General features: G+C 49.8%; 3 protein-coding genes and 1 long non-coding RNA gene across 4 annotated transcripts; all 4 read right to left on the minus strand.

Moving 5' to 3' along the window:
• Positions 1 to 717: 717 nt before the first annotated feature.
• Positions 718 to 13,449, minus strand: LOC134033890 (mucin-5AC-like; the record flags this gene model as incomplete). Its single annotated transcript, XM_062478175.1, has 3 exons — positions 718 to 774; positions 1,699 to 3,012; positions 12,874 to 13,449. Coding segments are annotated over 3 exons (1,947 nt in total), but the record flags the coding sequence as incomplete, so codon positions are not given.
• A 675-nt stretch (positions 13,450 to 14,124) lies between these two features.
• LOC134033891 (mucin-5AC-like) lies at positions 14,125 to 17,274 on the minus strand (the record flags this gene model as incomplete). Its single annotated transcript, XM_062478176.1, has 3 exons — positions 14,125 to 14,730; positions 15,418 to 16,068; positions 16,813 to 17,274. Coding segments are annotated over 3 exons (1,719 nt in total), but the record flags the coding sequence as incomplete, so codon positions are not given.
• Positions 17,275 to 19,820: 2,546 nt separating this feature from the next.
• LOC134033307 (uncharacterized) lies at positions 19,821 to 20,847 on the minus strand. Its single transcript, XR_009932109.1, has 4 exons — positions 20,727 to 20,847; positions 20,533 to 20,597; positions 20,281 to 20,426; positions 19,821 to 20,154 (listed from the first exon to the last, which is right to left on the minus strand). It is a non-coding gene; the product is annotated as an uncharacterized LOC134033307 (long non-coding RNA).
• A 1,631-nt stretch (positions 20,848 to 22,478) lies between these two features.
• Positions 22,479 to 25,145, minus strand: LOC134033892 (mucin-5AC-like; the record flags this gene model as incomplete). Its single annotated transcript, XM_062478177.1, has 2 exons — positions 22,479 to 23,192; positions 24,534 to 25,145. Coding segments are annotated over 2 exons (1,326 nt in total), but the record flags the coding sequence as incomplete, so codon positions are not given.
• Positions 25,146 to 25,506: the final 361 nt, after the last annotated feature.

A 25,506-nucleotide genomic window follows, 5' to 3' on the forward strand; every position in this document is an offset into this window, starting at 1 on the left:
GGTTGTTGTTGGAGCCTCTGTGCTAGTTGTAGGAGTGGCTGTTGTTGTTGTTGGAGCCTCTGTGGTAGTTGTAGGGACAGCTGTGGTTGTAGTGGGAGAAGCTGTGGTTGTTGTTGGAGCATCTGTTGCGGTTATAGGTGCAGCTGATGTTGTAGTGGGAGCACCTTTTGTCGTTGTTGGAACCTCTGTGGTAGTCGTAGGAGTGGCTGTTGTTGTTGTTGGAGTCTCTGTGGTAGTTGTAGGGCCAGCTGTGGTTGAAGTGGAAGAAGCTGTGGTTGTTGTTGGAGCCTCTGTGTTCGTTGTAGGAGTGGCTGTTGTTGTTGTTGGAGCCTCTGTGGTAGTTGTAGGAGTGGCTGTTGTTGTTGTTGGAGCCTCTGTAGTTGGGGCAGCTGTTGATGTTGTTGGACCCTCTGTGGTAGTTGTAGGTGCAGCTGTGGTTGTAGTGGGAGAAACTGTGGTTGTTGTTGGAGCCTCTGTGCTAGTTGTAGGAGTGGCTGTTCTTGTTGTTGGAGCCTCTGTGGTAGTTGTAGGGCCAGCTGTGGTTGAAGTGGGAGAAGCTGTGGTTGTTGTTGGAGCTTCTGTGTTCGTTGTAGGAGTGGCTGTTGTTGTTGTTGGAGCCTCTATGGTAGTTGTAGGGCCAGCTGTGGTTGTAGTGGGAGAAGCTGTGGTTGTTGTTGGAGCCTCTGTGCTCGTTATAGGGGCAGCTGTGGTTGTAGTGGTAGAGGCTGTGGTTGTTGTTGGAGCCTCTGTGCTCGTTGTAGGGGCAGCTGTGGTTGTAGTGGGAGAAGCTGTGGTTGTTGTTGGAGCCTCTGTGTTCGTTGTAGGAGTGGCTGTTGTTGTTGTTGGAGCCTCTGTGCTAGTTGTAGGAGTGGCTGTTGTGGTTTTTGGAGCCTCTGTGGTAGTTGTAGGGCCAGCTGTGGTTGAAGTGGGAGAAGCTGTGGTTGTTGTTGGAGCCTCTGTGTTCGTTGTAGGAGTGGCTGTTGTTGTTGTTGGAGCCTCTGTGGTAGTTGTAGGAGTGGCTGTTGTTGTTGTTGGAGCCTCTGTGCTAGTTGTAGGAGTGGCTGTTGTTGTTGTTGGAGCCTCTGTGCTAGTTGTAGGAGTGGCTGTTGTTGTTGTTGGAGCCTCTGTGGTAGTTGTAGGGACAGCTGTGGTTGTAGTGGGAGAAGCTGTGCTTGTTGTTGGAGCATCTGTTGCGGTTATAGGTGCAACTGATGTTGTAGTGGGAGCACCTTTTGTCGTTGTTGGAACCTCTGTGGTAGTCGTAGGAGTGGCTGTTGTTGTTGTTGGAGTCTCTGTGGTAGTTGTAGGGTCAGCTGTGGTTGTAGTGGGAGAAGCTGTGTTTGTTGTTGGAGCCTCTGTGCTAGTTGTAGGAGTGGCTGTTGTGGTTTTTGGAGCCTCTGTGGTAGTTGTAGGGCCAGCTGTGGTTGAAGTGGGAGAAGCTGTGGTTGTTGTTGGAGCCTCTGTGTTCGTTGTAGGAGTGGCTGTTGTTGTTGTTGGAGCGTCTGTGGTAGTTGTAGGGCCAGCTGTGGTTGTAGTGGGAGAAGCTGTGGTTGTTGTTGGAGCCTCTGTGCTCGTTGTAGGGGCAGCTGTGGTTGTAGTGGGAGAAGCTGTGGTTGTTGTTGGAGCCTCTGTGCTCGTTGTAGAGGCAGCTGTGGTTGTAGTGGGAGAAGCTGTGGTTGTTGTTGGAGCGTCTGTCGTAGTTGTTGGGGCAGCTGTTGTTGTTGTTGGAACCTCTGTGGTAGTTGTAGGAGTGGCTGTTGTTGTTGTTGGAGCCTCTGTAGTTGGGGCAGCTGTTGATGTTGTTGGACCCTCTGTGGTAGTTGTAGGTGCAGCTGTGGTTGTAGTGGGAGAAACTGTGGTTGTTGTTGGAGCCTCTGTGCTAGTTGTAGGAGTGGCTGTTGTTGTTGTTGGAGCCTCTGTGGTAGTTGTAGGGACAGCTGTGGTTGTAGTGGGAGAAGCTGTGGTTGTTGTTGGAGCATCTGTTGCGGTTATAGGTGCAGCTGATGTTGTAGTGGGAGCACCTTTTGTCGTTGTTGGAACCTCTGTGGTAGTCGTAGGAGTGGCTGTTGTTGTTGTTGGAGTCTCTGTGGTAGTTGTAGGGCCAGCTGTGGTTGAAGTGGGAGAAGATGTGGTTGTTGTTGGAGCCTCTGTGATCGTTGTAGGAGTGGCTGTTGTTGTTGTTGGAGCCTCTGTGGTAGTTGTAGGAGTGGCTGTTGTTGTTGTTGGAGCCTCTGTGGTAGTTGTAGGAGTGGCTGTTGTTGTTGTTGGAGCCTCTGTAGTTGGGGCAGCTGTTGATGTTGTTGGACCCTCTGTGGTAGTTGTAGGTGCAACTGTGGTTGTAGTGGGAGAAACTGTGGTTGTTGTTGGAGCCTCTGTGCTAGTTGTAGGAGTGGCTGTTCTTGTTGTTGGAGCCTCTGTGGTAGTTGTAGGGCCAGCTGTGGTTGTAGTAGGAGAAGCTGTGGTTGTTGTTGGAGCCTCTGTGCTAGTTGTAGGAGTGGCTGTTGTTGTTGTTGGAGCCTCTGTGGTAGTTGTATGGACAGCTGTGGTTGTAGTGGGAGAAGCTGTGGTTGTTGTTGGAGCATCTGTTGCGGTTATAGGTGCAGCTGATGTTGTATTGGGAGCACCTTTTGTCGTTGTTGGAACCTCTGTGGTAGTTGTAGGATTGGCTGTTGTTGTTGTTGTTGGAGTCTCTGTGGTAGTTGTAGGGCCAGCTGTGGTTGTAGTGGGAGAAGCTGTGTTTGTTGTTGGAGCCTCTGTGCTAGTTGTAGGAGTGGCTGTTGTGGTTTTTGGAGCCTCTGTGGTAGTTGTAGGGCCAGCTGTGGTTGAAGTGGGAGAAGCTGTGGTTGTTGTTGGAGCTTCTGTGTTCGTTGTAGGAGTGGCTGTTGTTGTTGTTGGAGCCTCTATGGTAGTTGTAGGGCCAGCTGTGGTTGTAGTGGGAGAAGCTGTGGTTGTTGTTGGAGCCTCTGTGCTCGTTATAGGGGCAGCTGTGGTTGTAGTGGTAGAGGCTGTGGTTGTTGTTGGAGCCTCTGTGCTCGTTGTAGGGGCAGCTGTGGTTGTAGTGGGAGAAGCTGTGGTTGTTGTTGGAGCCTCTGTGTTCGTTGTAGGAGTGGCTGTTGTTGTTGTTGGAGCCTCTGTGCTAGTTGTAGGAGTGGCTGTTGTGGTTTTTGGAGCCTCTGTGGTAGTTGTAGGGCCAGCTGTGGTTGAAGTGGGAGAAGCTGTGGTTGTTGTTGGAGCCTCTGTGTTCGTTGTAGGAGTGGCTGTTGTTGTTGTTGGAGCCTCTGTGGTAGTTGTAGGAGTGGCTGTTGTTGTTGTTGGAGCCTCTGTGCTAGTTGTAGGAGTGGCTGTTGTTGTTGTTGGAGCCTCTGTGCTAGTTGTAGGAGTGGCTGTTGTTGTTGTTGGAGCCTCTGTGGTAGTTGTAGGGACAGCTGTGGTTGTAGTGGGAGAAGCTGTGGTTGTTGTTGGAGCATCTGTTGCGGTTATAGGTGCAACTGATGTTGTAGTGGGAGCACCTTTTGTCGTTGTTGGAACCTCTGTGGTAGTCGTAGGAGTGGCTGTTGTTGTTGTTGGAGTCTCTGTGGTAGTTGTAGGGTCAGCTGTGGTTGTAGTGGGAGAAGCTGTGTTTGTTGTTGGAGCCTCTGTGCTAGTTGTAGGAGTGGCTGTTGTGGTTTTTGGAGCCTCTGTGGTAGTTGTAGGGCCAGCTGTGGTTGAAGTGGGAGAAGCTGTGGTTGTTGTTGGAGCCTCTGTGTTCGTTGTAGGAGTGGCTGTTGTTGTTGTTGGAGCGTCTGTGGTAGTTGTAGGGCCAGCTGTGGTTGTAGTGGGAGAAGCTGTGGTTGTTGTTGGAGTCTCTGTGGTAGTTGTAGGGCCAACTGTGGTTGAAGTGGGAGAAGCTGTGGTTGTTGTTGGAGCCTCTGTGTTCGTTGTAGGAGTGGCTGTTGTTGTTGTTGGAGCCTCTGTGGTAGTTGTAGGAGTGGCTGTTGTTGTTGTTGGAGCCTCTGTGCTAGTTGTAGGAGTGGCTGTTGTTGGAGCCTCTGTGCTAGTTGTAGGAGTGGCTGTTGTTGTTGTTGGAGCCTCTGTGGTAGTTGTAGGGACAGCTGTGGTTGTAGTGGGAGAAGCTGTGGTTGTTGTTGGAGCATCTGTTGCGGTTATAGGTGCAGCTGATGTTGTAGTGGGAGCACCTTTTGTCGTTGTTGGAACCTCTGTGGTAGTCGTAGGAGTGGCTGTTGTTGTTGTTGGAGTCTCTGTGGTAGTTGTAGGGCCAGCTGTGGTTGAAGTGGGAGAAGCTGTGGTTGTTGTTGGAGCCTCTGTGTTCGTTGTAGGAGTGGCTGTTGTTGTTGTTGGAGCCTCTGTGGTAGTTGTAGGAGTGGCTGTTGTTGTTGTTGGAGCCTCTGTGGTAGTTGTAGGAGTGGCTGTTGTTGTTGTTGGAGCCTCTGTAGTTGGGGCAGCTGTTGATGTTGTTGGACCCTCTGTGGTAGTTGTAGGTGCAGCTGTGGTTGTAGTGGGAGAAACTGTGGTTGTTGTTGGAGCCTCTGTGCTAGTTGTAGGAGTGGCTGTTGTTGTTGTTGGAGCCTCTATGGTAGTTGTAGGGACAACTGTGGTTGTAGTGGGAGAAGCTGTGGTTGTTGTTGGAGCATCTGTTGCGGTTATAGGTGCAGCTGATGTTGTAGTGGGAGCACCTTTTGTCGTTGTTGGAACCTCTGTGGTAGTCGTAGGAGTGGCTGTTGTTGTTGTTGGAGTCTCTGTGGTAGTTGTAGGGCCAACTGTGGTTGAAGTGGGAGAAGCTGTGGTTGTTGTTGGAGCCTCTGTGTTCGTTGTAGGAGTGGCTGTTGTTGTTGTTGGAGCCTCTGTGGTAGTTGTAGGAGTGGCTGTTGTTGTTGTTGGAGCCTCTGTGCTAGTTGTAGGAGTGGCTGTTGTTGGAGCCTCTGTGCTAGTTGTAGGAGTGGCTGTTGTTGTTGTTGGAGCCTCTGTGGTAGTTGTAGGGACAGCTGTGGTTGTAGTGGGAGAAGCTGTGGTTGTTGTTGGAGCATCTGTTGCGGTTATAGGTGCAACTGATGTTGTAGTGGGAGCACCTTTTGTCGTTGTTGGAACCTCTGTGGTAGTCGTAGGAGTGGCTGTTGTTGTTGTTGGAGTCTCTGTGGTAGTTGTAGGGTCAGCTGTGGTTGTAGTGGGAGAAGCTGTGTTTGTTGTTGGAGCCTCTGTGCTAGTTGTAGGAGTGGCTGTTGTGGTTTTTGGAGCCTCTGTGGTAGTTGTAGGGCCAGCTGTGGTTGAAGTGGGAGAAGCTGTGGTTGTTGTTGGAGCCTCTGTGTTCGTTGTAGGAGTGGCTGTTGTTGTTGTTGGAGCGTCTGTGGTAGTTGTAGGGCCAGCTGTGGTTGTAGTGGGAGAAGCTGTGGTTGTTGTTGGAGCCTCTGTGCTCGTTGTAGGGGCAGCTGTGGTTGTAGTGGGAGAAGCTGTGGTTGTTGTTGGAGCCTCTGTGCTCGTTGTAGAGGCAGCTGTGGTTGTAGTGGGAGAAGCTGTGGTTGTTGTTGGAGCGTCTGTCGTAGTTGTTGGGGCAGCTGTTGTTGTTGTTGGAACCTCTGTGGTAGTTGTAGGAGTGGCTGTTGTTGTTGTTGGAGCCTCTGTAGTTGGGGCAGCTGTTGATGTTGTTGGACCCTCTGTGGTAGTTGTAGGTGCAGCTGTGGTTGTAGTGGGAGAAACTGTGGTTGTTGTTGGAGCCTCTGTGCTAGTTGTAGGAGTGGCTGTTGTTGTTGTTGGAGCCTCTGTGGTAGTTGTAGGGACAGCTGTGGTTGTAGTGGGAGAAGCTGTGGTTGTTGTTGGAGCATCTGTTGCGGTTATAGGTGCAGCTGATGTTGTAGTGGGAGCACCTTTTGTCGTTGTTGGAACCTCTGTGGTAGTCGTAGGAGTGGCTGTTGTTGTTGTTGGAGTCTCTGTGGTAGTTGTAGGGCCAGCTGTGGTTGAAGTGGGAGAAGCTGTGGTTGTTGTTGGAGCCTCTGTGATCGTTGTAGGAGTGGCTGTTGTTGTTGTTGGAGCCTCTGTGGTAGTTGTAGGAGTGGCTGTTGTTGTTGTTGGAGCCTCTGTGGTAGTTGTAGGAGTGGCTGTTGTTGTTGTTGGAGCCTCTGTAGTTGGGGCAGCTGTTGATGTTGTTGGACCCTCTGTGGTAGTTGTAGGTGCAGCTGTGGTTGTAGTGGGAGAAACTGTGGTTGTTGTTGGAGCCTCTGTGCTAGTTGTAGGAGTGGCTGTTCTTGTTGTTGGAGCCTCTGTGGTAGTTGTAGGGCCAGCTGTGGTTGTAGTAGGAGAAGCTGTGGTTGTTGTTGGAGCCTCTGTGCTAGTTGTAGGAGTGGCTGTTGTTGTTGTTGGAGCCTCTGTGGTAGTTGTATGGACAGCTGTGGTTGTAGTGGGAGAAGCTGTGGTTGTTGTTGGAGCATCTGTTGCGGTTATAGGTGCAGCTGATGTTGTATTGGGAGCACCTTTTGTCGTTGTTGGAACCTCTGTGGTAGTTGTAGGAGTGGCTGTTGTTGTTGTTGTTGGAGTCTCTGTGGTAGTTGTAGGGCCAGCTGTGGTTGTAGTGGGAGAAGCTGTGTTTGTTGTTGGAGCCTCTGTGCTAGTTGTAGGAGTGGCTGTTGTGGTTTTTGGAGCCTCTGTGGTAGTTGTAGGGCCAGCTGTGGTTGAAGTGGGAGAAGCTGTGGTTGTTGTTGGAGCTTCTGTGTTCGTTGTAGGAGTGGCTGTTGTTGTTGTTGGAGCCTCTATGGTAGTTGTAGGGCCAGCTGTGGTTGTAGTGGGAGAAGCTGTGGTTGTTGTTGGAGCCTCTGTGCTCGTTATAGGGGCAGCTGTGGTTGTAGTGGTAGAGGCTGTGGTTGTTGTTGGAGCCTCTGTGCTCGTTGTAGGGGCAGCTGTGGTTGTAGTGGGAGAAGCTGTGGTTGTTGTTGGAGCCTCTGTGTTCGTTGTAGGAGTGGCTGTTGTTGTTGTTGGAGCCTCTGTGCTAGTTGTAGGAGTGGCTGTTGTGGTTTTTGGAGCCTCTGTGGTAGTTGTAGGGCCAGCTGTGGTTGAAGTGGGAGAAGCTGTGGTTGTTGTTGGAGCCTCTGTGTTCGTTGTAGGAGTGGCTGTTGTTGTTGTTGGAGCCTCTGTGGTAGTTGTAGGAGTGGCTGTTGTTGTTGTTGGAGCCTCTGTGGTAGTTGTATGGACAGCTGTGGTTGTAGTGGGAGAAGCTGTGGTTGTTGTTGGAGCATCTGTTGCGGTTATAGGTGCAGCTGATGTTGTATTGGGAGCACCTTTTGTCGTTGTTGGAACCTCTGTGGTAGTTGTAGGAGTGGCTGTTGTTGTTGTTGTTGGAGTCTCTGTGGTAGTTGTAGGGCCAGCTGTGGTTGTAGTGGGAGAAGCTGTGTTTGTTGTTGGAGCCTCTGTGCTAGTTGTAGGAGTGGCTGTTGTGGTTTTTGGAGCCTCTGTGGTAGTTGTAGGGCCAGCTGTGGTTGAAGTGGGAGAAGCTGTGGTTGTTGTTGGAGCTTCTGTGTTCGTTGTAGGAGTGGCTGTTGTTGTTGTTGGAGCCTCTATGGTAGTTGTAGGGCCAGCTGTGGTTGTAGTGGGAGAAGCTGTGGTTGTTGTTGGAGCCTCTGTGCTCGTTATAGGGGCAGCTGTGGTTGTAGTGGTAGAGGCTGTGGTTGTTGTTGGAGCCTCTGTGCTCGTTGTAGGGGCAGCTGTGGTTGTAGTGGGAGAAGCTGTGGTTGTTGTTGGAGCCTCTGTGTTCGTTGTAGGAGTGGCTGTTGTTGTTGTTGGAGCCTCTGTGCTAGTTGTAGGAGTGGCTGTTGTGGTTTTTGGAGCCTCTGTGGTAGTTGTAGGGCCAGCTGTGGTTGAAGTGGGAGAAGCTGTGGTTGTTGTTGGAGCCTCTGTGTTCGTTGTAGGAGTGGCTGTTGTTGTTGTTGGAGCCTCTGTGGTAGTTGTAGGAGTGGCTGTTGTTGTTGTTGGAGCCTCTGTGCTAGTTGTAGGAGTGGCTGTTGTTGTTGTTGGAGCCTCTGTGCTAGTTGTAGGAGTGGCTGTTGTTGTTGTTGGAGCCTCTGTGGTAGTTGTAGGGACAGCTGTGGTTGTAGTGGGAGAAGCTGTGGTTGTTGTTGGAGCATCTGTTGCGGTTATAGGTGCAACTGATGTTGTAGTGGGAGCACCTTTTGTCGTTGTTGGAACCTCTGTGGTAGTCGTAGGAGTGGCTGTTGTTGTTGTTGGAGTCTCTGTGGTAGTTGTAGGGTCAGCTGTGGTTGTAGTGGGAGAAGCTGTGTTTGTTGTTGGAGCCTCTGTGCTAGTTGTAGGAGTGGCTGTTGTGGTTTTTGGAGCCTCTGTGGTAGTTGTAGGGCCAGCTGTGGTTGAAGTGGGAGAAGCTGTGGTTGTTGTTGGAGCCTCTGTGTTCGTTGTAGGAGTGGCTGTTGTTGTTGTTGGAGCGTCTGTGGTAGTTGTAGGGCCAGCTGTGGTTGTAGTGGGAGAAGCTGTGGTTGTTGTTGGAGCCTCTGTGCTCGTTGTAGGGGCAGCTGTGGTTGTAGTGGGAGAAGCTGTGGTTGTTGTTGGAGCCTCTGTGCTCGTTGTAGAGGCAGCTGTGGTTGTAGTGGGAGAAGCTGTGGTTGTTGTTGGAGCGTCTGTCGTAGTTGTTGGGGCAGCTGTTGTTGTTGTTGGAACCTCTGTGGTAGTTGTAGGAGTGGCTGTTGTTGTTGTTGGAGCCTCTGTAGTTGGGGCAGCTGTTGATGTTGTTGGACCCTCTGTGGTAGTTGTAGGTGCAGCTGTGGTTGTAGTGGGAGAAACTGTGGTTGTTGTTGGAGCCTCTGTGCTAGTTGTAGGAGTGGCTGTTGTTGTTGTTGGAGCCTCTGTGGTAGTTGTAGGGACAGCTGTGGTTGTAGTGGGAGAAGCTGTGGTTGTTGTTGGAGCATCTGTTGCGGTTATAGGTGCAGCTGATGTTGTAGTGGGAGCACCTTTTGTCGTTGTTGGAACCTCTGTGGTAGTCGTAGGAGTGGCTGTTGTTGTTGTTGGAGTCTCTGTGGTAGTTGTAGGGCCAGCTGTGGTTGAAGTGGGAGAAGCTGTGGTTGTTGTTGGAGCCTCTGTGTTCGTTGTAGGAGTGGCTGTTGTTGTTGTTGGAGCCTCTGTGGTAGTTGTAGGAGTGGCTGTTGTTGTTGTTGGAGCCTCTGTGGTAGTTGTAGGAGTGGCTGTTGTTGTTGTTGGAGCCTCTGTAGTTGGGGCAGCTGTTGATGTTGTTGGACCCTCTGTGGTAGTTGTAGGTGCAGCTGTGGTTGTAGTGGGAGAAACTGTGGTTGTTGTTGGAGCCTCTGTGCTAGTTGTAGGAGTGGCTGTTGTTGTTGTTGGAGCCTCTATGGTAGTTGTAGGGACAACTGTGGTTGTAGTGGGAGAAGCTGTGGTTGTTGTTGGAGCATCTGTTGCGGTTATAGGTGCAGCTGATGTTGTAGTGGGAGCACCTTTTGTCGTTGTTGGAACCTCTGTGGTAGTCGTAGGAGTGGCTGTTGTTGTTGTTGGAGTCTCTGTGGTAGTTGTAGGGCCAACTGTGGTTGAAGTGGGAGAAGCTGTGGTTGTTGTTGGAGCCTCTGTGTTCGTTGTAGGAGTGGCTGTTGTTGTTGTTGGAGCCTCTGTGGTAGTTGTAGGAGTGGCTGTTGTTGTTGCTGGAGCCTCTGTGCTAGTTGTAGGAGTGGCTGTTGTTGTTGTTGGAGCCTCTGTGCTAGTTGTAGGTGTGGCTGTTGTTGTTGTTGGAGCCTCTGTGGTAGTTGTAGGGACAGCTGTGGTTGTAGTGGGAGAAGCTGTGGTTGTTGTTGGAGCATCTGTTGCGGTTATAGGTGCAGCTGATGTTGTAGTGGGAGCACCTTTTGTCGTTGTTGGAACCTCTGTGGTAGTCGTAGGAGTGGCTGTTGTTGTTGTTGGAGTCTCTGTGGTAGTTGTAGGGCCAGCTGGGGTTGTAGTGGGAGAAGCTGTGGTTGTTGTTGGAGTCTCTGTGGTAGTTGTAGGGCCAGCTGGGGTTGTAGTGGGAGAAGCTGTGGTTGTTGTTGGAGCCTCTGTGCTAGTTGTAGGAGTGGCTGTTGTTGTTGTTGTTGGAGCCTCTGTGGTAGTTGTAGGGCCAGCTGTGGTTGTATTGGGAGAAGCTGTGGTTGTTGTTGGAGCCTCTGTGCTTGTTGTAGGGGCAGCTGTGTTTGTAGTGGGAGAAGCTGTGGTTGTTGTCGGAGCGTCTGTGGTAGTTGTAGGGGCAGCTGGGGTTGTAGTGGGAGCGGATGTTGTTGTTGTTGGAGCCTCTGTAGTAGTTGTTAAGGCAACTGTTGTTGTTGTTGGAGCCTCTGTGGTAGTTGTAGGGCCAGCTACGGTTGTAGTGGGAGAAGCTGTGGTTGTTGTTGGAGCCTCTGTGCTAGTTGTAGGAGTGGCTGTTGTGGTTATTGGAGCATCTGTGGTAGTTGTAGGTGCAGCTGTGGTTGTAGTGGGAGAAGCTGTTGTTGTTGTTGGAGCGGCTGTTGTTGTTGTTGGACCCTCTGTGGTAGTTGTAGGGCCAGCTGTGGTTGTAGTGGGAGAAGCTGTGGTTGTTGTTGGAGCCTCTTTGCTCGTTGTAGGGGCAGCTGTGGTTGTAGTGGGAGAAGCTGTGGTTTTTGTTGGAGCCTCTGTGCTAGTTGTAGGAGTGGCTGTTGTGGTTGTTGGAGCCTCTGTGGTAGTTGTAGGGCCAGCTGTGGTTGAAGTGGGAGAAGCTGTGGTTGTTGTTGGAGCCTCTGTGCTCGTTGTAGGAGTGGCTGTTGTTGTTGTTGGAGCCTCTGTAGTAGTTGTTGGGGCTGCTGTTGTTGTTGTTGGAGCCTCTGTGGTAGTTGTAGGGCCGGCTGTGGTTGTAGTGGGAGAAGCTTTGGTTTTTGTTGGAGCCTCTGTGCTAGTTGTAGGAGTGGCTGATGTTGTTGTTGGAGCCTCTGTGGTAGTTGTAGGGCCAGCTGTGGTTGTAGTAGGAGAAGCTGTGGTTGGTGTTGGAGCCTCTGTTGCGGTTATAGGTGCAGCTGATGTTGTAGTGGGAGCACCTGTTGTAGTTGTAGGTGCAGCTGTGGTTGTAGTGGGAGCAGCTGTTGTCGTTGTTGGAACCTCTGTGGTAGTTGTAGGAGTGGCTGTTGTTGTTGTTGTTGGAGTCTCTGTGGTAGTTGTAAGGCCAGCTGTGGTTGTAGTGGGAGAAGCTGTGGTTGTTGTTGGAGCCTCTGTGCTCGTTGTAGGGGCAGCTGTGTTTGTAGTGGGAGAACCTGTGGTTGTTGTTGGAGCCTCTGTGTTAGTTGAAGGAGTGACTGTTGTTGTTATTGGAGCATCTGTGGTAGTTGTAGGTGCAGCTGTGGTTGTAGTGGGAGAAGCTGTTGTTGTTGTTGGAGCGGCTGTTGTTGTTGTTGGACCCTCTGTGGTAGTTGTAGGGCCAGCTGTGGTTGTAGTGGGAGAAGCTGTGGTTGTTGTTGGAGCATCTGCTGCGGTTGTAGGTGCAGCTGATGTTGTAGTGGGAGCACCTGTTGTCGTTGTTGGAACCTCTGTGGTAGTTGTAGGAGTGGCTGTTGTTGTTGTTGGAGTCTCTGTGGTAGTTGTAGGGCCAGCTGGGGTTGTAGTGGGAGAAGCTATGGTTGTTGTTGGAGCCTCTGTGCTAGTTGTAGGAGTGGCTGTTGTCGTAGTGGGAGAAGCTGTGGTTGTTGTTGGAGTCTCTGTGCTAGTTGTAGGAGTGACTGTTGTTGTTATTGGAGCTTCTGTGGTAATTGTAGGTGCAGCTATGGTTGTAGTGGGAGAAGCTGTTGTTGTTGTTGGAGCGGCTGTTGATGTTGTTGGACCCTCTGTGGTAGTTGTAGGAGTGGCTGTTGTTGTTGTTGGAGTCTCTGTGGTAGTTGTAGGGCCAGCTGGGGTTGTAGTGGGAGAAGCTGTGGTTGTTGTTGGAGCCTCTGTGCTATTTGTAGGACTGGCTGTTGTTGTTGTTGTTGGAGCCTCTGTGGTAGTTGTAGCGCCAGCTGTGGTTGTAGTGGGAGAAGCTGTAGTTGTTGTTGGAGCCTCTGTGCTCGTTGTAGGGGCAGCTGTGTTTGTAGTAGGAGAAGCTGTGGTTGTTGTCGGAGCGTCTGTGGTAGTTGTAGGGGCAGCTGGGGTTGTAGTGGGAGCGGATGTTGTTGTTGTTGGAGCCTCTGTAGTAGTTGTTGGGGCAGCTGTTGTTGTTGTTGGAGCCTCTGTGGTAGTTGTAGGGCCAGCTGTGGTTGTAGTGGGAGAAGCTGTGGTTGTTGTTGGAGCCTCTGTGCTAGTTGTATGAGTGGCTGTTGTGGTTATTGGAGCCTCTGTGGTAGTTGTAGGTGCAGCTGTGGTTGTAGTGGGAGAAGCTGTTGTTGTTGTTGGAGCGGCTGTTGTTGTTGTTGGACCCTCTGTGGTAGTTGTAGGGCCAGCTGTGGTTGTAGTGGGAGAAGCTGTGGTTGTTGTTGGAGCCTCTGTGCTCGTTGTAGGAGTGGCTGTTGTTGTTGTTGGAGCCTCTGTGGTAGATGTAGGAGTGGCTGTTGTGGTTGTTGGAGCCTCTGTGGTAGTTGTAGGGCCAGCTGTGGTTGAAGTGGGAGAAGCTGTGGTTGTTGTTGGAGCCTCTGTGCTCATTGTAGGAGTGGCTGTTGTTGTAGTGGGAGAAGCTGTGGTTGTTGTTGTTGGAGCCTCTGTGCTAGTTGTAGGAGTGACTGCTGTTGTTGTTGGAGCCTCTGTGGTAGTTGTAGGTGCAGCTGTGGTTGTAGTGGGAGAAGCTGTTGTTGTTGTTGGAGCGGCTGTTGTTGTTGTTGGACCCTCTGTGGTAGTTGTAGGGCCAGCTGTGGTTGTAGTGGGAGAAGCTGTGGTTGTTGTTGGAGCGTCTATGCTCGTTGTAGGGGCAGCTGTGGTTGTAGTGGGAGAAGCTGTGGTTGTTGTTGGAGCGTCTGTGGTAGTTGTAGGGGCAGCTGGGGTTGTAGTGGTCGCGGCTGTTGTTGTTGTTGGAGCCTCTGTAGTAGTTGTTGGGGCTGCTGTTGTTGTTGTTGGAGCCTCTGTGGTAGTTGTAGGGCCGGCTGTGGTTGTAGTGGGAGAAGCTGTGGTTTTTGTTGGAGCCTCTGTGCTAGTTGTAGGAGTGGCTGATGTTGTTGTTGGAGCCTCTGTGGTAGTTGTAGGGCCAGCTGTGGTTGTAGTAGGAGAAGCTGTGGTTGGTGTTGGAGCCTCTGTTGCGGTTATAGGTGCAGCTGATGTTGTAGTGGGAGCACCTGTTGTAGTTGTAGGTGCAGCTGTGGTTGTAGTGGGAACAGCTGTTGTCGTTGTTGGAACCTCTGTGGTAGTTGTAGGAGTGGCTGTTGTTGTTGTTGTTGGAGTCTCTGTGGTAGTTGTAAGGCCAGCTGTGGTTGTAGTGGGAGAAGCTGTGGTTGTTGTTGGAGCGTCTGTGCTCGTTGTAGGGGCAGCTGTGTTTGTAGTGGGAGAAGCTGTGGTTGTTGTTGGAGCGTCTGTGGTAGTTGTAGGGGCAGCTGGGGTTGTAGTGGGAGAACCTGTGGTTGTTGTTGGAGCCTCTGTGTTAGTTGAAGGAGTGACTGTTGTTGTTATTGGAGCATCTGTGGTAGTTGTAGGTGCAGCTGTGGTTGTAGTGGGAGAAGCTGTTGTTGTTGTTGGAGCGGCTGTTGTTGTTGTTGGACCCTCTGTGGTAGTTGTAGGGCCAGCTGTGGTTGTAGTGGGAGAAGCTGTGGTTGTTGTTGGAGCATCTGCTGCGGTTGTAGGTGCAGCTGATGTTGTAGTGGGAGCACCTGTTGTCGTTGTTGGAACCTCTGTGGTAGTTGTAGGAGTGGCTGTTGTTGTTGTTGGAGTCTCTGTGGTAGTTGTAGGGCCAGCTGGGGTTGTAGTGGGAGAAGCTGTGGTTGTTGTTGGAGCCTCTGTGCTAGTTGTAGGAGTGGCTGTTGTCGTAGTGGGAGAAGCTGTGGTTGTTGTTGGAGCCTCTGTGCTAGTTGTAGGAGTGGCTGTTGTTTTTATTGGAGCCTCTGTGGTAGTTGTAGGTGCAGCTGTGGTTGTAGTGGGAGAAGCTGTTGTTGTTGTTGGAGCGGCTGTTGTTGTTGTTGGACCCTCTGTGGTAGTTGTAGGGCCAGCTGTGGTTGTAGTGGGAGAAGCTGTGGTTGTTGTTGGAGCCTCTGTGCTAGTTGTAGGAGTGGCTGTTGTTGTTGTTGGAGCCTCTGTGGTAGTTGTAGGAGTGGCTGTTGTTGTTGTTGGAGCCTCTGTGGTAGTTGTAGGGACAGCTGTGGTTGTAGTGGCAGAAGCTGTGGTTGTTGTTGGAGCATCTGTTGTGGTTATAGGTGCAGCTGATGTTGTAGTGGGAGCACCTTTTGTCGTTGTTGGAACCTCAGTGGTAGTTGTAGGGCCAGCTGTGGTTGTAGTGGGAGCAGCTGTAGTAGTTGTAGCGGCAGCTGTGCTTGTAGTGGGAGCAGATGTGGTTGTTGTTGGAGCCTCTGTGGTAGTTGTAGGGCCAGCTGTGATTGTAGTGGGAGAAGCTGTGGTTGTTGTTGGAGTCTCTGTGGTAGTTGTAGGTGCAGCTGTGGTTGTTGTTGGAGCCTCTGTGGTAGTTTTAGGGGCAGCTGGGGTTGTAGTGGGAGCGGATGTTGTTGTTGTTGGAGCCTCTGTAGTAGTTGTTGGGGCAGCTGTTGTGGTTATTGGAGCCTCTGTGGTAGTTGTAGGTGCAGCTGTGGTTGTAGTGGGAGAAGCTGTTGTTGTTGTTGGAGCGGCTGTTGTTGTTGTTTGACCCTCTGTGGTAGTTGTAGGGCCAGCTGTGGTTGTAGTGGGAGAAGCTGTGGTTGTTGTTGGAGCCTCTGTGCTCGTTGTAGGGGCAGCTGTGTTTGTAGTAGGAGAAGCTGTGGTTGTTGTCGGAGCGTCTGTGGTAGTTGTAGGGGCAGCTGGGGTTGTAGTGGGAGCGGATGTTGTTGTTGTTGGAGCCTCTGTAGTAGTTGTTGGGGCAGCTGTTGTTGTTGTTGGAGCCTCTGTGGTAGTTGTAGGGCCAGCTGTGGTTGTAGTGGGAGAAGCTGTGGTTGTTGTTGGAGCCTTTGTGCTAGTTGTAGGAGTGGCTGTTGTGGTTTTTGGAGCCTCTGTGGTAGTTGTAGGTGCAGTTGTGGTTGTAGTGGGAGAAGCTGTTGTCGTTGTTGGAACCTCTGTGGTAGTTGTAGGAGTGGCTGTTGTTGTTGTTGTTGGAGTGTCTGTGGTAGTTGTAGGGGCAGCTGGGGTTGTAGTGGGAGCGGATGTTGTTGTTGTTGGAGCCTCTGTAGTAGTTGTTGGGGCAGCTGTTGTTGTTGTTGGAGCCTCTGTGGTAGTTGTAGGGCCAGCTGTGGTTGTAGTGGGAGAAGCTGTGGTTGTTGTTGGAGCCTCTGTGCTAGTTGTAGGAGTGACTGTTGTTGTTATTGGAGCCTCTGTGGTAGTTGAAGGTGCAGCTGTGGTTGTAGTGGGAGAAGCTGTTGTTGTTGTTGGAGCGGCTGTTGATGTTGTTGGACCCTCTGTGGTAGTTGTAGGAGTGGCTGTTGTTGTTGTTGGAGTCTCTGTGGTAGTTGTAGGGCAAGCTGGGGTTGTAGTGGGAGAAGCTGTGGTTGTTGTTGGAGCCTCTGTGCTAGTTGTAGTACTAGCTGTTGTTGTTGTTGTTGTTGGAGCCTCTGTGGTAGTTGTAGGGCCAGCTGTGGTTGTAGTGGGAGAAGCTGTGGTTGTTGTTGGAGCCTCTGTGCTCGTTGTAGGGGCAGCTGTGTTTGTAGTGGGAGAAGCTGTGGTTGTTGTCGGAGCGTCTGTGGTAGTTGTAGGGGCAGTTGGGGTTGTAGTGGGAGCGGATGTTGTTGTTGTTGGAGCCTCTGTAGTAGTTGTTGGGGCAGTTGTTGTTGGAGCCTCTGTGGTAGTTGTAGGGACAGCTGTGGTTGTAGTGGGAGAAGCTGTGGTTGTTGTTGGAGCCTCTGTGCTAGTTGTAGGAGTGGCTGTTGTTGTTGTTGGAGCCTCTGTGGTAGTTGTAGGGACAGCTGTGGTTGTAGTGGGAGAAGCTGTGGTTGTTGTTGGAGCATCTGTTGCGGTTATAGGTGCAGCTGATGTTTTAATGGGAGCACCTTTTGTCGTTGTTGGAACCTCTGTGGTAGTCGTAGGAGTGGCTGTTGTTGTTGTTGGAGTCTCTGTGGTAGTTGTAGGGTCAGCTGTGGTTGTAGTGGGAGAAGCTGTGTTTGTTGTTGGAGCCTCTGTGCTAGTTGTAGGAGTGGCTGTTGTTGTTGTTGGAGCCTCTGTGGTAGTTGTAGGGACAGCTGTGTTTGTAGTGGGAGAAGCTGTGGTTGTTGTTTGAGCATCTGTTGCGGTTATAGGTGCAGCTGATGTTGTAGTGGGAGCACCTTTTGTCGTTGTTGGAACCTCTGTGCTAGTTGTAGGAGTGGCAGTTGTGGTTTTTGGAGCCTCTGTGGTAGTTGTAGGGCCAGCTGTGGTTGAAGTGGGAGAAGCTGTGGTTGTTGTTGGAGCCTCTGTGTTCGTTGTAGGAGTGGCTGTTGTTGTTGTTGGAGCCTCTGTGGTAGTTGTAGGAGTGGCTGTTGTTGTTGTTGGAGCCTCTGTGCTAGTTGTAGGAGTGGCTGTTGTTGTTGTTGGAGCCTCTGTGCTAGTTGTAGGAGTGGCTGTTGTTGTTGTTGGAGCCTCTGTGGTAGTTGTAGGGACAGCTGTGGTTGTAGTGGGAGAAACTGTGATTGTTGTTGGAGCATCTGTTGCGGTTATAGGTGCAGCTGATGTTGTAATGGGAGCACCTTTTGTCGTTGTTGGAACCTCTGTGGTAGTCGTAGGAGTGGCTGTTGTTGTTGTTGGAGTCTCTGTGGTAGTTGTAGGGTCAGCTGTGGTTGTAGTGGGAGAAGCTGTGTTTGTTGTTGGAGCCTCTGTGCTAGTTGTAGGAGTGGCTGTTGTGGTTTTTGGAGCCTCTGTGGTAGTTGTAGGGCCAGCTGTGGTTGAAGTGGGAGAAGCTGTGGTTGTTGTTGGAGCCTCTGTGTTCGTTGTAGGAGTGGCTGTTGTTGTTGTTGGAGCCTCTGTGGTAGTTGTAGGGCCAGCTGTGGTTGTAGTGGGAAAAGCTGTGGTTGTTGTTGGAGCCTCTGTGCTCGTTGTAGGGGCAGCTGTGGTTGTAGTGGGAGAAGCTGTGGTTGTTGTTGGAGCCTCTGTGCTAGTTGTAGGAGTGACTGCTGTTGTTGTTGGAGCCTCTGTGGTAGTTGTAGGTGCAGCTGTGGTTGTAGTGGGAGAAGCTGTTGTTATTGTTGGAGAGGCTGTTGTTGTTGTTGGTGCAGCTGATGTTGTAGTGGGAGAAGCTGTGGTTGTTGTTGGAGCCACTGTGCTAGTTGTAGGATTGACTGTTGTTGTTATTGGAGCCTCTGTGGTAGTTGTAGGTGCAGCTGTGGTTGTAGTGGGAGCAGGTGTTGTCGTTGTTGGAACCTCTGTGGTAGTTGTAGGAGTGGCTTTTGTTGTTGTTGGAGCCTCTGTGGTAGCTGTAGGGCCAGCTGTGGTTGTAGTTGGAGAAGCTGTGGTTGTTGTTGGAGCCTCTGTTGCGGTTATAGGTGCAGCTGATGTTGTAGTGGGAGCACCTGTTGTAGTTGTAGGTGCAGATGTGGTTGTAGTGAGAGCAGCTGTTGTCGTTGTTGGAACCTCTGTGGCAGTTGTAGGAGTGGCTGTTGTTGTTGTTGGAGTCTCTGTGGTAGTTGTAAGGCCAGCTGTGGTTGTAGTGGGAGAAGCTGTGGTTGTTGTTGGAGCCTCTGTGCTCGTTGTAGGGGCAGCTGTGGTTGTTGTTGGAGCGTCTGTCATAGTTGTTGTGGCAGCTGCTGTTGTTGTTGGAACCTCTGTGGTAGTTGTAGGAGTGGCTGTTGTTGTTGTTGGAGCCTCTGTGCTAGTTGTAGGAGTGGCTGTTGTGGTTGTTGGAGCCTCTTTGGTAGTTATAGGGCCAGCTGTGGTTGAAGTGGGAGAAGCTGTGGTTGTTGTTGGAGCCTCTGTGCTTGTTGTAGGAGTCGCTATTGTTGTAGTGGGAGAAGCTGTGGTTGTTGTTGGAGCCTTTGTGCTCGTTGTAGGGGCAGCTGTGGTTGTAGTGGGAGAAGCTGTGGTTGTTGTTGGAGCCTCTGTGCTCGTTGTAGGGGCAGCTGTGGTTGTAGTGGGAGAAGCTGTGGTTGTTGTTGGAGCGTCTGTCGTAGTTGTTGGGGCAGCTGTTGTTGTTGTTGGAACCTCTGTGGTAGTTCTAGGAGTGTCTGTTGTTGTTGTTGGAGCCTCTGTAGTTGGGGCAGCTGTTGATGTTGTTGGACCCCCTGTGGTAGTTGTAGGTGCAGCTGTGGTTGTATTGGGAGAAGCTGTGGTTGTTGTTGGAGCCTCTGTGCTAGTTGTAGGAGTGGCTGTTGTTGTTGTTGGAGCCTCTGTGGTAGTTGTAGGAGTGGCTGTTGTTGTTGTTGGAGCCTCTGTGGTAGTTGTAGGGACAGCTGTGGTTGTAGTGGCAGAAGCTGTGGTTGTTGTTGGAGCATCTGTTGTGGTTATAGGTGCAGCTGATGTTGTAGTGGGAGCACCTTTTGTCGTTGTTGGAACCTCTGTGGTAGTTGTAGGGCCAGCTGTGGTTGTAGTGGGAGCAGCTGTAGTAGTTGTAGCGGCAGCTGTGCTTGTAGTGGGAGCAGCTGTGGTTGTTGATGGAGCCTCTGTGGTAGTTGTAGGGCCAGCTGTAATTGTAGTGGGAGAAGCTGTGGTTGTTGTTGGAGTCTCTGTGGTAGTTGTAGGTGCAGCTGTGGTTGTTGTTGGAGCCTCTGTGGTAGTTGTAGGGGCAGCTGTGGTTGTAGTGGGAGCAGCTGTGGTAGTTGTAGGTACAGCTTTGGTTATTACTTGAGCCTTTGTTGTAGTTTTAGGTGCAGTAGTAGTTGTGGTAGCCGCTGTGGTTGTTTGAGCCTGTGTGGTTGTTGTCAAACCAGAAAATAGAAGAGACATTGTTTTACACTGAATTCCTTTGACTATAAAATTAATCAACAAATATTTCTTTGTTTAGTTCATCTGTATTTGTAATTTTTAGCTGTTTCGCTATAGCCACAAAAAACTGTTCCTCTGACTCACGTCTTTTTAGTTTCATTGTGTTCCCAATTGGGATTTATGTGAAAACATTACAAATATTTATTTTTAAACAAATTACTGTTGAGTTGACAAAATGTCAGAAACCTCTTCAATGACACGACTACTTTTAAAATAGTGACTTTTATTGTTTATTTCATTTTAAAATGTGTACAACCGTGGCCATCAAGATACAACATAGATGTTATGGATAACCTTATAGTAGCTAATTGGGTAGCTAAGTATTGACATTTTAATTAAAAACCCACTGGACCAGTCTCCAAATACCTTCTTCTACAATCTCATACTTTTTACATCTCTTTACCTTCTTTGTTTGATGGCTTCAGGTCTCACAGATTGCCACCCACAAGCCATCTCGTGAAAGTTATATTTTTTTTCTGGCTGAATGCTGTTTTCCAGTTAAATTAAATAAATATTAAAGAAAATAATATATGATAAATATTCATTAAGAAAGTTGATGTTGATAAATTGACTATGCTAAATCATTATTTCGATTTTTTGACAAACATTTCAAACTTTTTTAAAAGGTTCATACATCAAAAGCAAGTATAAATACATTATAAATATGAATAATTATAAAGATTATTTAAAGTTATTAGCATTACAGCAATTCTAGTGTTTACATTTGTGTATATAGAATTGTTTAATCAAACATTGTTTTCTTTTTTTTCATGACATCTATTTTTTATGTCCTACTTGTTTCATGTTTTGTAGCATTGCATTTTTGATTTGGTTACACACATTTCTTTAGTTACTTACAAGAATGCCTTTCAAAAGTACATTATTTTCTTGTCCTAATTCATTAGAATTCTTACATGTTTTTGCAGTTCTGCAATTTGATATGAAGGAAAGGCCCAAAACAGTCAGAAAAGATCTACATCAAAATGTACAGAAAGTTGACTAAAGTGATTGGTAGTAGAAAAGTGACCATATCTACAGGTCTGCTCCTTGCCATTGCACCGCTGGTGGTGGTGAGTGCTGTGGAAGTTTGAGTTGTTTGCGTTGTTGTACTGGTACTTGCAGCTGTACTTGTGGTTGTAGGTGCTACTGTGGAATTAGTTGCCTCCACAGTTGTAGGAGTTACAGTACTGGAGGCATTTGGTTCAGCTATTGTGAGAAAGAAGAAAAACATTGTTTCTTGCAAAACATTTAACTGAGTTCAATAAAAAAAAATCTTGTTTTTTTTATATATCTGAACATTATGGAATTATTTAGATTATAATAATTACAAACCTGCAACAATACTGCCAATGATAACATTCAGGAAAACCAGGGATTCATTTAAAGACGTTTTTAATGAGTCTTCTGCACTGGTGATGTTCGGAACTACACTCTCATTCTGGAATATCAAGTTGGCTGTGACACCCACTGACCCAGGCCTGAAAAGTAGAGATTCATAAATGGATTGTTTATACTCTAGCAATAGAGCATGAATACATTGAAAGAGCCAACATAAACCTAAATCTCTTGTCACGGATCACTTACCAAAATCCAATAATTATGCATCTCAGGAAAGTGAAAGGGTATCGCATCCTGTATCCCCGATTCAGCTAGAAGATATGAGGGAAACAATTAAATGATTATCGCACAAAGAACATATGAAAACATGAATTATTGAAAAATCTATTTCAAATGATTTTCCTTTTGAATTGAAATGACGAATTTTAGATGAGAATTACCTCAGCTGTGACATTGGCAGCCAATTCTTGATATTGCGACGACTTTGGGTTGTTGTATTCGATTACGAAAACCCGCACCAAACGCATCCTCAGAAAGAGGTAACCCTCATTTTGTTGAGGGGGGTCTGTTGATGCACCTGTGCTAGTCGTAGGAGTGGCTGTTGTTATTGTTGGAGCATCTGTTGCAGTTATAAGTGCAGCTGATGTTGTGGTGGGAGAACCTGTTGTAGTTGTAGGTGCGTCTGTTGCGGTTATAGGTGCAGCTGTGGTTGTAGTAGGAGTGGCTGTTGTTGTTGTTGGACCCTCTGTGGTAGTTGTAGGTGCAGCTGTGGTTGTAGTGTGAGCAGCTGTTGTTGTTGTTGGAGCCTCTGTGGTAGTTGTAGGGCCAGCTGTGGTTGTAATAGGAGCAGCCGTTGTTGTTGATGGAGCCTCTGTGGTAGTTGTAGGTGCAGATGTGGTTGTAATGGGAGCAGCCGTTGTTGTTGGAGCCTCTGTTGCTGTTATAGGTGCAGCTGTGGTTGTAGTGGGAGCACCTGTTGTAGTTGTAGGTGCAGCTATGGTTGTAGTGGGAGCAGCTGTTGTCGTTGTTGGAACCTCTGTGGTAGTTGTAGGACCAGCTGTGGTTATAGTGGGAGAAGCTGTGGATGTTGTTGGAGCCTCTATGCTAGTTGTAGGAGTGACTGTTGTTGTTGTTGGAGCCTCTGTGGTAGTTGTAGGTGCAGCTGTGGTTGTAGTGGGAGAAGTTGTGGTTGTTGTTGTAGAGGCTGTTGTTGTTATTGGAGCCTCTGTGGTTGTAGTGGGAGAAGCTGTGGTTGTTGTTGGAGCATCTGTTGCGGTTATAGGTGCAACTGATGTTGTAGTGGGAGCACCTTTTGTCGTTGTTGGAACCTCTGTGATAGTCGTAGGAGTGGTTGTTGTTGTTGTTGGAGTCTCTGTGGTAGTTGTAGGGTCAGCTGTGGTTGTAGTGGGAGAAGCTGTGTTTGTTGTTGGAGCCTCTGTGCTAGTTGTAGGAGTGGCTGTTGTGGTTTTTGGAGCCTCTGTGGTAGTTGTAGGGCCAGCTGTGGTTGAAGTGGGAGAAGCTGTGGTTGTTGTTGGAGCCTCTGTGTTCGTTGTAGGAGTGGCTGTTGTTGTTGTTGGAGCGTCTGTGGTAGTTGTAGGGCGAGCTGTGGTTGTAGTGGGAGAAGCTGTGGTTGTTGTTGGAGCCTCTGTGCTCGTTGTAGGGGCAGCTGTGGTTGTAGTGGGAGAAGCTGTGGTTGTTGTTGGAGCCTCTGTGCTCGTTGTAGGGGCAGCTGTGGTTGTAGTGGGAGAAGCTGTGGTTGTTGTTGGAGCGTCTGTCGTAGTTGTTGGGGCAGCTGTTGTTGTTGTTGGAACCTCTGTGGTAGTTGTAGGAGTGGCTGTTGTTGTTGTTGGAGCCTCTGTAGTTGGGGCAGCTGTTGATGTTGTTGGACCCTCTGTGGTAGTTGTAGGTGCAGCTGTGGTTGCAGTGGGAGAAGCTGTGGTTGTTGTTGGAGCCTCTGTGCTAGTTGTAGGAGTGGCTGTTGTTGTTGTTGGAGCCTCTGTGGTAGTTGTAGGGACAGCTGTGGTTGTAGTGGGAGAAGCTGTGGTTGTTGTTGGAGCATCTGTTGCGGTTATAGGTGCAGCTGATGTTGTAGTGGGAGCACCTTTTGTCGTTGTTGGAACCTCTGTGGTAGTCGTAGGAGTGGCTGTTGTTGTTGTTGGAGTCTCTGTGGTAGTTGTAGGGCCAGCTGTGGTTGAAGTGGGAGAAGCTGTGGTTGTTGTTGGAGACTCTGTGTTCGTTGTAGGAGTGGCTGTTGTTGTTGTTGGAGCCTCTGTGCTAGTTGTAGGAGTGGCTGTTGTTGTTGTTGGAGCCTCTGTGCTAGTTGTAGGTGTGGCTGTTGTTGTTGTTGGAGCCTCTGTGGTAGTTGTAGGGACAGCTGTGGTTGTAGTGGGAGAAGCTGTGGTTGTTGTTGGAGCATCTGTTGCGGTTATAGGTGCAGCTGATGTTGTAGTGGGAGCACCTTTTGTCGTTGTTGGAACCTCTGTGGTAGTCGTAGGAGTGGCTGTTGTTGGAGTCTCTGTGGTAGTTGTAGGGCCAGCTGGGGTTGTAGTGGGAGAAGCTGTGGTTGTTGTTGGAGCCTCTGTGCTAGTTGTAGGAGTGGCTGTTGTTGTTGTTGTTGGAGCCTCTGTGGTAGTTGTAGGGCCAGCTGTGGTTGTATTGGGAGAAGCTGTGGTTGTTGTTGGAGCCTCTGTGCTCGTTGTAGGGGCAGCTGTGTTTGTAGTGGGAGAAGCTGTGGTTGTTGTCGGAGCGTCTGTGGTAGTTGTAGGGGCAGCTGGGGTTGTAGTGGGAGCGGATGTTGTTGTTGTTGGAGCCTCTGTAGTAGTTGTTAAGGCAACTGTTGTTGTTGTTGGAGCCTCTGTGGTAGTTGTAGTGCCAGCTACGGTTGTAGTGGGAGAAGCTGTGGTTGTTGTTGCAGCCTCTGTGCTAGTTATAGGAGTGGCTGTTGTGGTTATTGGAGCCTCTGTGGTAGTTGTAGGTGCAGCTGTGGTTGTAGTGGGAGAAGCTGTTGTTGTTGTTGGAGCGGCTGTTGTTGTTGTTGGACCCTCTGTGGTAGTTGTAGGGCCAGCTGTGGTTGTAGTGGGAGAAGCTGTGGTTGTTGTTGGAGCCTCTTTGCTCGTTGTAGGGGCAGCTGTGGTTGTAGTGGGAGAAGCTGTGGTTTTTGTTGGAGCCTCTGTGCTAGTAGTAGGAGTGGCTGTTGTGGTTGTTGGAGCCTCTGTGGTAGTTGTAGGGCCAGCTGTGGTTGAAGTGGGAGAAGCTGTGGTTGTTGTTGGAGCCTCTTTGCTCGTTGTAGGAGTGGCTGTTGTTGTTGGAGCCTCTGTAGTAGTTGTTGGGGCTGCTGTTGTTGTTGTTGGAGCCTCTGTGGTAGTTGTAGGGCCGGCTGTGGTTGTAGTGGGAGAAGCTGTGGTTTTTGTTGGAGCCTCTGTGCTAGTTGTAGGAGTGGCTGATGTTGTTGTTGGAGCCTCTGTGGTAGTTGTAGGGCCAGCTGTGGTTGTAGTAGGAGAAGCTGTGGTTGGTGTTGGAGCCTCTGTTGCGGTTATAGGTGCAGCTGATGTTGTAGTGGGAGCACCTGTTGTAGTTGTAGGTGCAGCTGTGGTTGTAGTGGGAGCAGCTGTTGTCGTTGTTGGAACCTCTGTGGTAGTTGTAGGAGTGGCTGTTGTTGTTGTTGTTGGAGTCTCTGTGGTAGTTGTAAGGCCAGCTGTGGTTGTAGTGGGAGAAGCTGTGGTTGTTGTTGGAGCCTCTGTGCTCGTTGTAGGGGCAGCTGTGTTTGTAGTGGGAGAACCTGTGGTTGTTGTTGGAGCCTCTGTGTTAGTTGAAGGAGTGACTGTTGTTGTTATTGGAGCATCTGTGGTAGTTGTAGGTGCAGCTGTGGTTGTAGTGGGAGAAGCTGTTGTTGTTGTTGGAGCGGCTGTTGTTGTTGTTGGACCCTCTGTGGTAGTTGTAGGGCCAGCTGTGGTTGTAGTGGGAGAAGCTGTGGTTATTGTTGGAGCATCTGCTGCGGTTGTAGGTGCAGCTGATGTTGTAGTGGGAGCACCTGTTGTCGTTGTTGGAACCTCTGTGGTAGTTGTAGGAGTGGCTGTTGTTGTTGTTGGAGTCTCTGTGGTAGTTGTAGGGCCAGCTGGGGTTGTAGTGGGAGAAGCTGTGGTTGTTGTTGGAGCCTCTGTGCTAGTTGTAGGAGTGGCTGTTGTCGTAGTGGGAGAAGCTGTGGTTGTTGTTGGAGTCTCTGTGCTAGTTGTAGGAGTGACTGTTGTTGTTATTGGAGCTTCTGTGGTAATTGTAGGTGCAGCTGTGGTTGTAGTGGGAGAAGCTGTTGTTGTTGTTGGAGCGGCTGTTGATGTTGTTGGACCCTCTGTGGTAGTTGTAGGAGTGGCTGTTGTTGTTGTTGGAGTCTCTGTGGTAGTTGTAGGGCCAGCTGGGGTTGTAGTGGGAGAAGCTGTGGTTGTTGTTGGAGCCTCTGTGCTAGTTGTAGGAGTGGCTGTTGTTGTTGTTGTTGGAGCCTCTGTGGTAGTTGTAGCGCCAGCTGTGGTTGTAGTGGGAGAAGCTGTGGTTGTTGTTGGAGCCTCTGTGCTCGTTGTAGGGGCAGCTGTGTTTGTAGTAGGAGAAGCTGTGGTTGTTGTCGGAGCGTCTGTGGTAGTTGTAGGGTCAGCTGGGGTTGTAGTGGGAGCGGATGTTGTTGTTGTTGGAGCCTCTGTAGTAGTTGTTGGGGCAGCTGTTGTTGTTGTTGGAGCCTCTGTGGTAGTTGTAGGGCCAGCTGTGGTTGTAGTGGGAGAAGCTGTGGTTGTTGTTGGAGCCTCTGTGCTAGTTGTAGGAGTGGCTGTTGTGGTTATTGGAGCCTCTGTGGTAGTTGTAGGTGCAGCTGTGGTTGTAGTGGGAGAAGCTGTTGTTGTTGTTGGAGCGGCTGTTGTTGTTGTTGGACCCTCTGTGGTAGTTGTAGGGCCAGCTGTGGTTGTAGTGGGAGAAGCTGTGGTTGTTGTTGGAGCATCTGCTGCGGTTGTAGGTGCAGCTGATGTTGTAGTGGGAGCACCTGTTGTCGTTGTTGGAACCTCTGTGGTAGTTGTAGGAGTGGCTGTTGTTGTTGTTGGAGTCTCTGTGGTAGTTGTAGGGCCAGCTGGGGTTGTAGTGGGAGAAGCTGTGGTTGTTGTTGGAGCCTCTGTGCTAGTTGTAGGAGTGGCTGTTGTCGTAGTGGGAGAAGCTGTGGTTGTTGTTGGAGTCTCTGTGCTAGTT

The sequence above is a fragment of the Osmerus eperlanus genome, chromosome 14 (assembly GCF_963692335.1).
Source record: "Osmerus eperlanus chromosome 14, fOsmEpe2.1, whole genome shotgun sequence".
NCBI classification, from domain to species: Eukaryota; Metazoa; Chordata; class Actinopteri; order Osmeriformes; family Osmeridae; genus Osmerus; species Osmerus eperlanus.